The sequence below is a fragment of the Harpia harpyja genome, chromosome 12 (assembly GCF_026419915.1).
Source record: "Harpia harpyja isolate bHarHar1 chromosome 12, bHarHar1 primary haplotype, whole genome shotgun sequence".
Taxonomy (NCBI): Eukaryota; Metazoa; Chordata; class Aves; order Accipitriformes; family Accipitridae; genus Harpia; species Harpia harpyja.
This window is the reverse complement of record NC_068951.1, coordinates 31,987,300-32,001,731: the sequence shown is the minus strand read 5'-3', so window position 1 is coordinate 32,001,731 and position 14,432 is coordinate 31,987,300. Positions and strand designations below refer to the sequence as shown.

At 49.5% G+C, this 14,432-nt stretch overlaps 1 protein-coding gene across 2 annotated transcripts in view; it reads right to left on the bottom strand.

The window, feature by feature from the left end:
* The window catches only part of P3H2 (prolyl 3-hydroxylase 2), a 75,982-nt gene extending 61,867 nt beyond the window's left edge, over positions 1 to 14,115 (bottom strand). For both annotated transcript variants that reach the window (XM_052804423.1, XM_052804425.1), the window contains exon 1: positions 13,621 to 14,115. In XM_052804423.1, coding sequence (XP_052660383.1) covers positions 13,621 to 14,082 — 462 coding nt within the window. In that variant the 5' untranslated portion in view covers positions 14,083 to 14,115. The remainder of the gene's footprint in view (positions 1 to 13,620) is intronic.
* Positions 14,116 to 14,432: the final 317 nt, after the last annotated feature.

Sequence of the window (14,432 nt, the reverse complement as noted above, 5' to 3'; positions counted from 1 at the left end):
GTATAAACCAGCAAGTTTTATTGCTAATATGACCAGATTTCAAATCCAGACATGTGTGAGGACACTCTGCTAAATCCATCACCAACTTACAGTGCAGTCTGGCAGCCAGAGCAGTTGTCCTCAGGGTGGACCAAAAACAAAGTGCGCAACTCAGAAGGCTCCAAACCATGCTATTTTCAGCAGCATTTGGTACATACCTCTGCCTGAAATTCCCCAGCACTGACATCCTTCTGTTGTCACCGGTCACTGGTGGAACAAAGTCTCTGCTTGCACTGAGCAGCATCCTGGCTCTGAAACAAGTGATAGCTGAGCACTGCCTTACAACTCCTAATGCTAAGTAAAAACAGATCTAGTTCCCCATGCTCAGGACTGCTAAAGCACTAAGTGTATATAAGAGCAGAGGGTGAAGCTTGCTGGCACATAAAAGGGAGAGTATAGCACAGCCAACATCTACTGCAGTTTTGCAACAGGAGAATCTACAAGGATAAACTCCAAAAAGCCTGATGGTCCTCCTGACACATAGGAAACGCTATGAAAAGAGAAGCAGCTACTCCCTTCCTTATTTTTCTCCAAACTCCATCTTTCCTAGCCCCAAGAGCAAACAGAGCAAAATTAAATATGGTTGAGAGTTCAGCTGTCTGCGCTTGGCTCTCCTCCTTCAATAGTAGAGGGTAACCTCCAAACCTGGCATTAAGTAACTTAAATAACATGGACAGTGAGGTGGTTCATATAATGCACTTTTGACCCAGCTGTACCATGGCACCAAGAAGCACTGATAGCTACACCAGTGTACTACTTCACTTGGCACAGTAATCCTGATCAATTCCCAAAAACACTTCTTTCTAGGCTTGAGTACGTTCTGAGCCCAGTGAAATAATCCCTTACAGGGCCAAGCGTTACTGGCCCTTACACCTGAGCAGTCCCTCCCACCTCAGGTGTGCAGCACAGGCAAACACCAGTAGGGTTTTCCTCTTCATCACCCCAGCTCCACGCATATCTGTGCGTGTGAGAAGAGCCTATGATGCACACCTAGAGCATGCAAGAGCACAACCGTCAATCCTACTTAGCAGGACTTTGCTATTCAGCACAGGCTGGCTGCAATACCAAGGCAACCCCAAAGAGCAGCACAGAAGATCCCTAAGGACCTGGAGCCCTTTCTGAGCATGGCTCCACCGCCCGACTCCACTGACAGTTCCACTTGGGAGCTGAACTAACTTCCACTGCGTAAAATAACAGCAAAGGAACAGGAATGTAAACAATAAGCCTGAAGCATGCAAACCTTTCGTATCTAATAATTCTCAAAAGCATCATGAAGGACAGTATGGTTTCTACACTGCGTTTTCCAAGATAACTGAGCACACTGATTGCTGGCAGTTCATTGACAGCTTTAAGTGCTGTAACTTTCAAAGAAAAAGTCCAGGCAAATGATTATTCAGGTCCCTCTACCTGGTTTGATTTGATTCAAAAAACATTAGAGGCTAAAAATTGTTTATTTAGGAGTCTATAATCTAACTAGATTTAACAGCAAGGATCCAAAAATAGATTTGGAAAACAGAAGTATGCTGATTAAAATAACAGTGATCTGGAGTTAAAAACACCACTGTGGGAAGCCTTGTGCTACAGTGCAAAAGTCATTTTCAAGGGACTGTTTTGCTGAACATCTAAAACCCAAACAGCAATCAGGCTGGAATGAGTCCCCCAAGATGGGGAAATCTCTTTTGTCAAGCTCAGACCTGAGCTTGGGAACATTCAAAGAATCATAGAATAGTTCAAATCCCTGAGCTTCAGCTGTCATACTGGAGAGTCCAGCTGCCAAAACTAAAACTCTCCTGCACAACCCAGGCAGCTGGGGAGCTACAAGCCTTGACCTCTACAAACCGCTGTCTTGCAGAGCTGCCTCCCCCAGGCACCTCCTCTCACTCTGCTCACTGCAGCCTTCCCATCATCCAGGCTTGAACTACCCACTCGGGCACTGGGGAACAACCAGGCACTGATGTCGCACGTTGTGCCTTAGTTACATCCAAGTCATTGAGGCTACTGGAATGAGACCTTAATCCAACATTAAAGCACTGAGTATGTATAGGATCTGCCCCTTTATACAGTGGTGAGTCAGATCTGGGGATGCTCAGATGAGAGAAAGATTCAGTCAGTTTGGGTGGCGGAGAGCAAACCTGAGCAGCAGGACGGATGGCCAGGAAAGCACAACACACAGAAACAGAAGCGGCAGGAGAGTGCGAGGATTGTGCTGATGGGAGCCAGGGGTGCAACATTTTCAGCTCTCCCATGCAGGCAAAAGCGCTGCAATGAAGCCTGCCCGAGCCAGGCTTCAGCTGTAACCCAACTGAAGGCTACAGGCCAGGCACAGACATTACCTGGGGAAGGAACTCTGTGGGAAACAGGGTTAGCTGCCTAGAGCTGAGTAACTGCCCAGTGGATGCACATGCAGATAAAACAGGGCATTGCTGGTCTGCCACAGCAGCCGGGCAGAGGGGACTGAAGGATGCGTGGGCAGCTCAGTCAGAGCATGCAGGCAAATCAGAGAGGCAAAGCTGTATGGGCACTGCTGGAGCTGACTGCCTGATGTAAAGAGGGCTGGGAGCCTGAGGATGTCCTTTGCATCCTCACAACACGCAGAACATGCTGGCAGAGAGCTACCAGAAGCTTGCAGCACAGCCTGAGCTGTACAGAAGGGACACGCAGCTGACAGCTGCTGAGTGGACAAACTGCTTCCTAAAGCAGTGCACTGCTGTTTTGTTTGTTATTTGCCTGCCTTATAAAAGGATCCAGTCTGAAATCAAGTTTTATTAGCAGTACCCTAGTGAGCCAAGGCAGCTGGCTGGAGGAAGAGACAAACTCGAACGGGCAGTCACAGCCAGCGAATCTGAGACTGACCCCGGAGCAGCAACTCTGGAGAAGCAGCAGAGCCACCAGCATCTGGACACCAGGATGCAATGCTTACGTTAAAGGAAACAGTGAGACTGCCAACCAAGGCATAAGGGGAACTACCAGCTGCCAAAAGACATTAGTATTTAAAGCAAAGGGAATAGAAGTGACCAAACGCAAGAGCAATATCAACTCTTGCCATGCTGTTTGCTTGAGGAGGCTGTGTTGGCTGTTAGGCACCCCAGTCCGCACTGACACCAGCAATGTTGCTGCTGGGGGCTGCATTTTGGCCCACTCATCCCCCAGCTGAGCCCATTTGGAGACAACCTGGGTGGGCTTAACACCTTCTGCACCATGCTGACCATGGAGCTGTGTGAAATGGGTACCCCCTGCCTGCCCGAGGAGTGGGAGTGCTGGAGCAGTTCCAGGCTGCAGACCAGCTTCCCCAGCAGCCCACAACGGAGATTTGCAGTCACTGCAGCATCCTGAAGTGCCTACACACACACAGTGTGCTGACTCCACAACACGGTCATTCGTAGCAGAAGATGCACCAGCACCACTCGCTCAGGCTGCAGCAAACCCTGCCCCAACGTCCTGCTCTCAGCAGGAGAGATCAGCCAGACTCGGGAACACCACCAAGCAATAAAAGCCTTTCCCAACAGCGATGTGATTCCCCTCTAAACAAACAGCCTTCCCTCACCCACCTCTGGAGATCAGTGCATCTCACAACTCTTGTTTAACAGCCTGCAAACACTTCGCAGTGATCGGTGCTGTCCACATGTGAGACAACTCCTGTCTGTTCTCAGCCCCTGTGATACAGAGACCAGCAGTCCTGGCAGGTAGGATGCTTTGCAACGCACCTGAAAGGGACATGGGTAAGGTGAACTCTCTGAAAATAATGGTTTTTAACTAATTCTAGCTTCCTTAAAATAGAATGAGGTTTAATAGAGTCCATAAAAAAAAGCAATCCCCTATCATGTACCCACACATCTCCAAGATTATCCCTACAAAGACTCTCAAGAACAAAATGAAAAGTTTTGTTCAATGAAGCATCTCAGGAATACCAATGCACTAAAAAATCCACTTATTACACAGCTCTATAAGTAAGGAAAATGGGGATAAGACACAACGCATTTTCCTCCCCATCACTGAAATATTTTGCTCAATCACAGATCTTTGGATGAGCCTGGCAGCTGTGCATAGGTAAGTGTTTTCCAGCACCAGCACAGTACAACATACCGCAAGTCAATGCAATGCTCTTCCTTTCAGACTATTTCAATGAAACTTTGCAGTTTCTCATCTGCTTCCAAAGAGACAGAGTAACTCAGGACACGGATGCCCCAGAATATATATAAGCCTTAGAACAGGCAGTGCCTTGGCAAAAACCACTTTAAAAACAGCACTTTCTAAGCAAGGGAACCAACAGACTCTGCTTCAGTCCCTGGGCAGTCACAGCAACACCTTCAGCAAATATTTTGAAGGATATTTTCCAAGCTCTTTCTCTCTGTACCACACTGATCTTTTCTGGGAAGGGATACCGCTGGCTCCATTTTCAAAAGAAGTTGCACCCACAGCCCTGGCCTATGAACTTCAGCACATCTCCCCATCACACCCTCGGGCGTCCAGCCCGGACCTCAAAGAGCTGTGGGTTTAGGCAGTGCCCCACCTGCAATACTCTCACCCAGGATTTGCCCACCCTTCTTTGTTTTTGCAGCAAAGCTGCAGACAGAAGGCTCTCTGGATTCAAGCGCTCCTGCCTCTGACCTTGACAGGACACAGCACGGTCTCAGGCTCGTCTTTCTGCAAGGACACGATGTGAGATCAAGGCCATCGCTGCAGCTGGTTTGGAAAAACCATGGTGAAAAGCAGCATGTTGGTGTCCAACAACCATTTTTGTGATTTTTCTGATTTTTTTTTTGTTTAAATTCCATTGCAAAATCCCTGTGTGCTGGGAGGGAGAGGAGCACGTGCAAGGCCCAGGGTGGCTTTCCACCAAAGAGGAGCAGAGGACCTGGCAAAGTATCTCCATGCAAAGGAAGAAGCGATGCCGCTTGGCAAGGTGGCAAGCAAAGGTTTGGCTCTGCCAGGGCAGAAACCCACCAGCCTTGTGAGGGTCAGCGAGCAGCCATGTTACCATCAATTGCCATTTGTTGCAGCCACAGTGATTCCCGATGGCCATGTCATGTCCAACCCCACTTACACCAACTATACGCTGTGGTACCCACACTCACAATGCTACAGATAGCTTGGGCACATGTGTGCTGGAGGGCAACTGCACACGGCATGGTCTCACCCTGAGCTAACCCAGTGACGGGAGAGAGGCAGCAAAGCACCTCGCACTGCTCCCTGGAGCCAACAGCATCCCCAAAACATGCTTCTGATCTGCTACCAAATTATAACTCCATACCCTAAGGATGCAATTTTCTATAGTGGAAACAAGATTTTTTTAAAGGTGCAAACACGAGTTTGGCTTTGGACCTAAATCCCAGTTTTCAAGCACTGAATGCATCTCCCGTAGAAGCCCCTGTCATTCAGCACATTCAGGGAAACCATTCACTGCACAAATCGGATGTTAGTGCCTTGATGTGAAACTTTTGGGACAGAGGTACATTTTGGTGGTGCAGACAGTCCATTTCTGACAACGTCACTTCATTTGCTTCTCCTTCAAGGGTTTTCTGCCGTCTCCCAGATGTGCCCCCCATCCTTAATAAAACCTTTAGTGCTACGAAGCCAGACATTTCTCCTGTCCATGGCTACGCCACATTTAAAACCTCCCAGCCGCCCTGTGCCCTGGTGCTAATGACATTCTCCCAAGTAGCCCGTCTGCAAACTCTGCCTGACCCGAGAACCAGCATCAGGGCAGGGGGCAGAGGGTGGTGGCAGCTGCCACCAGACCACCTCTCAATGGCCAGCCTGTCACCTCCGCGCTGCAAGGGGACACATTCCTCAGCAAGACAGCATGGTCAGCGTGCTGTCCCGCACCCTATCTGCTTCCCATCTCAGCATGAGCACAGACTCAGCCCTTCATCTTATCCTGAAAGAACGTGTTTTTCTCCTCTTTTTTTTTTTTTTTTTTTTTTTTAAGTGAACAAGAACCTACAAGTGAGTATTTGGCCTTCACAACCGATGGGTTGCAGCCAAACTCTGCCATATGTTCCAGCTAATACATGTGGGCTTTGCTTCCCATCCAAGAAAGGAAAAAAAGGACATTTATGAGACGGGATTCAGCAGGAGCATGTGGGAAGGAAGGGGTGGGGAGGGGATGCTATTTTTGTTGCTATAATTATTTGGTGACCAAATCCCTGACCCTTGACGTCAGCTCTGGAGGGTCTGCTTAACTGACCAGTTGTCATGGAAAGGAGAAGGACTGGTTGGGAGGTACAGGCTGACAAGGAACAGCTCTTTGCTGCCTGAACCCACCCACAGCCAGACCCCCTGCCTTCATTATTCATCACTAGCTCATGGCCAAGAAATAAAAATGTCAATACCTTATTGCCGATACTTTGGCTGGAAACAAAAGCATCCATGGAACTTTGCACCCTCCTTCCTGCCATCAGTTACTGTTAAAAAGCACAGGCCAAATCCTGATCTCAGTTTCCCCAGTGTAAAGGCAGAGAAACGCCACAGCCCTCAGCTGGGTCACTCTGGGTTCATATCGATTTATCCAAACTCAGCCTGGCCTTGGTCCAGACTACACACATGGAAATATGCCATGTGCAGAGTACAGGGGTCCCTACTCCTCGGGAACAAACCCAATCACAATGACTAATTCATACCACCTCCAAAGGAAAAAACTAAGATAAATAACCCCTGAATCCCTTGCTCCAGATGTCAAACACTGCTTCGAGCCCAGAGTCCCGCTAGCAAGGCTCCTGCAACACTCAGGAGATTGGCAGCAAATGGCTTAGTTACTGACACGATGGTTTCTCATTACTGCCCACGCTATCCACGATGAAATCACCAGTTGTACGAGGAAATGGGAATAATCCTTGCTGAAACCTCAGGCACAGCTAGTGAGTACTGGGCATAAGTTTGCTTAGCAGGGCTAAATTGCATTGCTCATTCACATGCAGTTCATTATCAGCTGCCATTAGTTATTCCTGTGGCCAAGGACAACAAAAGGACTCGGCAGAAGCCAGAGCAGAGCTTGCTAGCACGTATGGATGAGATTTAACAGGCAGCGCAAAAAGCCATTTAACAAATCCCAGAGCAATGCGGCACATGGACGGGGCAGTTCAGCAGCAAGGCTCTGCCAAGGAGCAGCCAGCAGAGGAAGCCATCGTGAGACAAGTGAAGAGCAAGGTGCAAAAAACCACAGGGAACTAAGGAGATAAAAGAACAGGGAAGGGGCAGGTTCCCAGGTTACAGCACAGCAGCAGGAGTCTGTTCTCCAAAGCCAATGGACTCTCCCTCGCTGTTGGTGCCCAGTTTTGCCCAAGTTGGGATGTTAACCTAGCTCATGCACTGGGATGACTTTAGATCAAGACCTCAAAAGATCCAGTGAAACTGTGTGAGTCACACCACTGTCTTCTCCATCATCCAAGCCATGGCACCAGGGGTTGCCAAGAAATAAGGAGGAATCCAGGCTTACCTTTTTTCTCCAAAAGACTGAGAAATTTCACAGGCTGGGACCTGCCACCGGTATATTTTGGAGCCCTGGTGTGACTGCATAGATATAAGGTGAGAAAGAGGAATTTGGTAAGACAAAAAAGTAGCCCTGGCCATCAAATGGCTGATTACTAGCCTGTATGAAATGAGCTTAGTGGGTCTAAGACCAGTTTGTGCTAACTGGTTGTGTCCTGATTTGCAGCGGTGCTGAGCAGGGCTGTGCTAATTTACTATCAGTTGAAATGATGTAGAAATCTGCAAACACCACAGTTTTGCTTTTGGATTTGCTCTATTAAAAAAACAAAACAAAAACAACAACAAAAAAACCCCCAAACCAGCAGAAAGTCACTACAACCATCTAGTCTAACTTTGAGTACAGCACCAGCCTGGAGTCAAGTCCAAAAAGTCAAGACTGAGTCTCCAGTGAAGACAGCGAGGGAGTCCAGTGTAATTCTTGGTACATTGTTTTCAACTGCTAGCTCACCTTCACCACAAAAACATGTGCCTAGTCTGCATTTGCTAGTGTCAGTATCGAATCACTGGGTCACCTCTTTCCCCCTCTGATAATACTTTCAACCCAAAATTTCAGAAACTTTTCATTTGAAGTGGTTGGCAAGAACAGGGGCAGTTGGGTCAGTGTCCTGGATTTGGGGCAGGATATTTAGTCCTGCCCAAAACCCGGGACACTGACCCAACCATCAAGACTCAGAGTTTTCCATCCCATAAACTGAGTTTATTTTTGTCTACATAATGTTAACTTTCTGAGCACTAACATTTACCCTCTGGTGAGGACTAGGAATGCTCTCTCAGAAAATCTAAATAAAGAGACGTTCCAAGAGATTAATTCTGGGATCTATTTATTTATCCAGTATCTCAGTAATACCAATTCTTAAGATTAAAGATAAATAAACACCGCTAATAGCAATAATCCAAATAATAATGATTATCTGACAGTCCTACTATAGGTCTTTGTCTAGGATGTGTCATATAAATCCTATAAAAACAAGACCAACCAACCAGACCGACCCCACAGGACAGGTAGTGACTGTGGTGAGAAATAGCCTCAGTAGGCTGCTCCCGCAAAGACTTTTAAGTAGCAGGGTTTTGCATGTTATTCTGTGTCACTACCCATGAGACACCGTAAGTGAAATCACTGTGATCCCTAGGTAGGTAATCCAGATGTCTGTCAAGGAGACAAAAGACTCTGGCCCAGTGCAACAGCGCAGAGATGGGCAGCAGCGAGTAGTTACTCGAGGTGGAAAGAATTTGGTGGAGAGGTCTTAACAACCATCCCAAGGCTTGCTACAGGCGCTGCGAGACAGATGCCCAAGCATGGCTGGTGGTAAGCTCATGTAAGCACTGGCAGAAGACAGAATGATCAGTCTGGAGCGGTTAGAGGCCTGGTTTTACATACCAAGTCTCCTCCCTTGAGTTTGGATTCTCATAAATAGGGAGTTTTCAAAGGCAGAACTGGAGTAGGGCAATAATCTGTATCACAAATGTTTCTGAAGTTTGGACTCCCACTCTGGTTTTTTTTTTTCCTCCTATGGTCTTTTATCAAGTCATTATTGTGTCTGTGTTGCATTTCAGAAATCTTGGTGGCATGGGTGGGCAGGAAAGCATGGTGCGACCCAAGGACACGTGCCCAGCGGTGCCTCTAGCACTGCCCCCCATCAGCTGCAGCGTGGAAGGCCCGGCAGAGAAGATAACGGTACAAAGTCAAAGTTGTCCCCAAACAAGGCCACTAGAAAGATTAAGCTGCTTGTACAAAGTTTATGTGACCAGAAAAAGATTTTTTTTTTAAAGAAACAGCTTTAAAGAACAAATAAACAGCCTCTCCTACAACACAGAAAACCTAAACATTATTGTTTTATGCTTGTAACACATGAAATCATGATAACAGAACTGAAGCACATCTCAGACACAGCAAGGGGGAACTCAAGACAAAGAATAAGCCAGATATAGTCAGACTCTTGCCCCTTTTGCTCCACCTATGATCTGACATTAGTAAGAGAGGAGCAATGCCCTACGTGCTGGAGACTTGTTTCATTTACTGTTTTAAACCCCAAGCACAGACCGAAAGGCTTTTCCTCATCTAGATCCAAGGCTGGTGGTTACAGACTACATACGTACAATTCACTGATGTGCAACAGGGCCTGCAGGCAAGTGGGAAGATGAGACCATTGCGAGTCAGCATTTACAAAATGGGAGCAAGTGCTCAGTAGCAGCACACCAACATACAGAGAAAATGAAAATGGGCTATAGCGATCAAACCAGCAAACAGGCCAGGGGATGCTGTGGTTGGGAACAAAGATGAAACGAGGGAAAGAGACCTCGAGGGAAGCGTTAGTAGGGTAGAAGAGAAGCAAGACCTGGTTTCACAATGGATACAGCGATCAACTTTTCCAGGTTTCTTGTTACTTTTGGACCAAGCTGACTTGCAGGAGTCAGCATGGGGACTCGAAGTGATGCTCTGTCACAGGGTTCATAGCAGACCGCCCGCAGCAAGTTCCAACACAGCTACTGAGTCAGCAGCTCGTGGCCAGCAAATGTTCCCACGGTATACATTGTTTCCTCCTTCTCCACTTGCTCTCAGAGCTAGAAAACTCCCCCAAAAGGGGGGTCAGAAACATCATGGCCTGCAGGCTAGGTTTTAACAGAAACAAGATGACTAAGGCAGCAAAGCGAGGAGGATGTGATTAATAAAATACTTAAGAGGGCAAAGAGATCCCCCCCACACCCACCTGCCAAGCCTAGAGGGTATTTCATTGACAAAGACCAAGCAGCCAGCGCACAGCAGACAGCCACCAGCATAAGGCAAACTGCCCTTCTGCCCACGGGACGTGACATCAGAAACCCACTGAAGGACCTTTTCTCTGTGGGCTGGAGAGCCCACTACATGTACTACAAGAGTTAAATCCCATGTTCTCATCACCTTCTCTGTTTCCACATCTTCTCAAAGCCCATCCCACTCTAACTGCCTCAGCTAGCTGTACCCAGTATATTTCTAAATTACCTGAAAACATCAGCTCTTCTAGGAAAAGGAGGAGTCTTCGTACTTACAATACATATTTGGAATCTGCAAAGACTTGCAAGCACATTTGGACTTGGTCTGCTTGTTCAATGCAATTTGTCTCCAGTCTCTGCAGAGACTGCAGTCAACCTCAGAGGCCTGATCCAGAGCCCAAAGTCCACACAAACCTTGAGCTGCATCCACAAGCTGTCCCAGTCTTGCAGTGCACCACACTCTCCCCTCACATCATGCTAGAGTCACCGAAAACACTCAGATCACATCTGTGAAATGGAACAGCGGTCTTCAGAAGACCCCAGCCTGCTCCCAGAGCACACAGGGTGGCTCTGCTGCCCCAAAAGTGGCAGAGGCACACACGGTCCTGGCCAACATATTTGGCCTGTGCATCTGTCCAGCAGGACTAAAACCCTTTGCTTTTCATACCCCACAGGAGTGTTGCAACAATTAGCTCATGTTTATTCAGCACCATTTTTCAAAGCACTGCACAAGAGCCAAACCCTTCGATTTTTTTTATCTGTTCCTTGCTCTGTCACTCCCTCCCGGAGGGATGTGTTTCTCCCCTCCTGAGAAACAAACAAGCACGAAGTCAGCGGGAGTGGGAGGTGGGAAGCACATTCCAGGCTGTTCCTCCTCTCTCAAACCACAAATGCCACCAACCCCTGCCGTCTGTCCAGCCCGGCCGGCACCTCGCGCAAGTGCCCAGCATCCAGGCCTCCCCACGCAGTCCGGGCTGGGGCCGGACAGGATACGCAGCAGGATGTTTAACCTCGTCTCATTTCCTTTTCGGTTTCAAGGAGCAAAACAGGGGGGTCAAACAGCCGCCGCTGGAGCCGTGCAGCCTGCCCACACACCCACGGCAAGGTAGGGGGGCTCTGCACAAGCCCCACTTTGCAGCTCCCCTTCTCAGGCACAAGGCTGAGCAGATGCTGCAGCCAAGGTCTCCCTGGAGGGTGCGTGTGCCGATGCATCACAACCCTGCGGGAACATGCCAAAGCCTTGGCACTCAGCCTTGGCACGAGGGAATGGTCCACATCCGAGTGTGTGTAAGTGCTAGAAATTAGACCTCATATTTTGCGCAAGTGCAGGCAAATCCGATGTGGGGCATTTTCTTCTGAGCACAGACTTGTTGAGCAATCCTGGGAACAGAGCTCATGCTCAGGCAGCAGCAAGGTGAGGATGTGGACAAACCACTACGGGTTGCTCTGTGGGACAAAGCTGATCAGAGTGCTGCTTACAAAACCCAAGAGCATCAGAAAGGGTTAAAGAACAAGGTATTAAAACATAAACAGCTCTATTCAAAGAATACCTTCCCTTGGCTACAGTGCCCAAAACCCGGGCATCCACGCAGATAGCAAGAACATCCGCTACTCAGTCAGAGAGCAGAAAAAATCAAAGTGCTAGCATGAATATAAAATCATCAGACATTACAAAAGCAAATTAAGATGAGTCACACATAAGAAAAAAGACTGTTTTCAACACATTACTTTGATAAGTTTACAATGCATTTTAAAATGAGGAAAATAAAAACCTCAGACCCAATAGAAGCAGAAATGGAAGAACAGACCATACCCCCACAATCATCTGGATTTTTGTGTATCGATTTTACTGAAATGGGAGACAAAAACCCCATTCCCTAATTTAGAAGAAAGTTTTTTGATGAGCTGGACATGAGCAAACCTTTGTGACTCTGGGAAAGGCTTTGAATTCAGGAGAAGAAATCACTTAATTTTTTAGCATGACAAATTTAGTGTCACTTCCCACAGATAGTGACATTACACAGAGCATCCTTCAGGGTAAGGACCACAGGAAAATTCTGCTACCTTCACTGGGATCGCATATGAGCCAAATTATAGTCCCAGTTCACTCCCAGGACTTCTTTCAGGAACTCTGTGTAGCACATGGACACCAGAGTTTAAGCCAATGCAGTTCTAGTCCCTGACTTGTAAAAATTACATTAAGGCAATGGCAGAAAAGGAAGTACAGAAGAAGCAACATAGCTACGATTTTCCAAAAGGTTTTAAAATGCAGTAGCTGATGATTTGCCTCCTTGATCTGCTGCTGTGTAGGCACTGCACACAAGCACTGGCACTGCCTGGGACAGATGTTTGCTTCTCCAACTAGAAATGGATTTCAGCAGAATCACCCTCCCCATCCTCTGCTGTGCAGGTCTTCACCTATTAAGCTGCCTGCAGCAACTAAAAGGTTACAAGTGTGCTCAAATAAAGCAGAAATCCAGAGGGAAATGTTCCAGAACTGTTTTAAACATTCAGCTTGGCATGAAAGAAAATTCCCACAGTTTCTGTCCTTACTAGTCATGAACAGGAAGACTTACTACAGGTACCTGGCTTGACAGAGCACAAGTCTTGAACTAAAAGAAAAATACCAGTAACTATCCTGGCGTGGGGTGTTTGGGGTTTTTTGTTGGGTTTTTTTTCTTCTTTTTAGCAAGGAAATTCAAAGAATAACACTGTTTTCCTCAGGGAAGGTAACAGCTACAAGGCAGAAGTTACTGGGATAAGAGGATGATGCTCAAGATGTCAGCGGCTGCTAAATACTGACCGCACAGTGTTATGCAAAGTATTTCATATCACACGACAGGATAAAGACCATCAGATCCCAGCAGCAGAGGTTATATACCTCCCAGCTTTGCACACACTCCCAGCTCCTGGAACACAGCATCAGTTCAGTTTGTCTGAAAGGGAAACACCTCTGGCAGAGGGCACCGGGGTGTTACTGGGGGGTTTCGGGGAGCTTTTCTCTGCAAACTGAGGCAGATCATTTTCGGCATTATACTAGGCTGCACCAAAAGACAAACAAAACCATCGCTCCCCCAAACCAAAGAACAACCCAGGAGAAGCACAGGTAAGCCAAGGCTGGACAGAGTCCGAGTTGTCATCCAGGATGCTCTGTGTCGGGAATAGGCCACGACCACTGACCGCACGCATCGGTGATGAGAACGGAGAGGGGGACCATGCCCGGGCGGCTTGAGAGAGATGGAAGCGGGGGACACCCCCCCCACACACACACCTGGGAGGTTTCGGGAGGACGGAAGAGCAGATAACCTTTCGGAGGGGGAAGGGGGGGCGGGAGGTGCCTACCTGGATGTAGGCGCGCTGCAGGTAGCTGTAGGGCACCCTGCGCTGGAAGTCGGCGCGCACCTCCTCGGCGGCGCGGTGGCGGGAGGCGGCTCCCAGGCGCGGTTCCTCGCAGCGCCGCACGCAGCCGGCGCGCCGCAGCACCGAGCCGAAGAAGGGCAGGTCGCCGCCGGCGCCCGGACCCGGCGCCGCCAACCGCACCTGCCCGCGGCAGCGCCGCCGGCACCGCAACCGCGCGGCCCGCAGCTCCCGCCGGCTGCGCAGCGCCCGCTCCAGGCACCGCGCCGCGCCCGCGAAGTCGCCGCCGTAGTACGCCTCCACGCCGCTGGCGTACAGCGCGTCGAAGGGCTCCAGCGGGCCGCCTTCCCCCGCGCACCCGCCGCCCGCCCGGCACGCCGCCGGCACCAGCAGCAGCGGCGGCAGCAGCAGCAGCAGGGCCCCCCAGGGCCGGCTCCCGGACGCCATGCCCGCCGCACCGGCGGTCCGTGCGATGGGGCGCGGGGGTCCGGTGCAGCGGGGGGGGGGGGGGAGGGAAGCCGGGCACCGCGTAGCGGGGCTCGGTGCGATGGGGTTCCGGCGGCGGGCTGCAATGGGGGGCGGTGCGGTAGGGTCCGGGGGTCCGCGCGGCGGAGTCCGCGGCGGTGGGGTCCGTGCGGCGGGAGCCGGGCACGGCGCCACGGATCTCGGTGCGATAGGGTCCGGGGGTCCGTGTAACGGGAGCCGGGCACCCTGCAACGGATCTCGGGGCAGTGGGATCCGGGGGGGGCCGTGCAGTGGAGCGCGGTGCGGCAGAGCCCGGGGGTCCGTGCAACGGC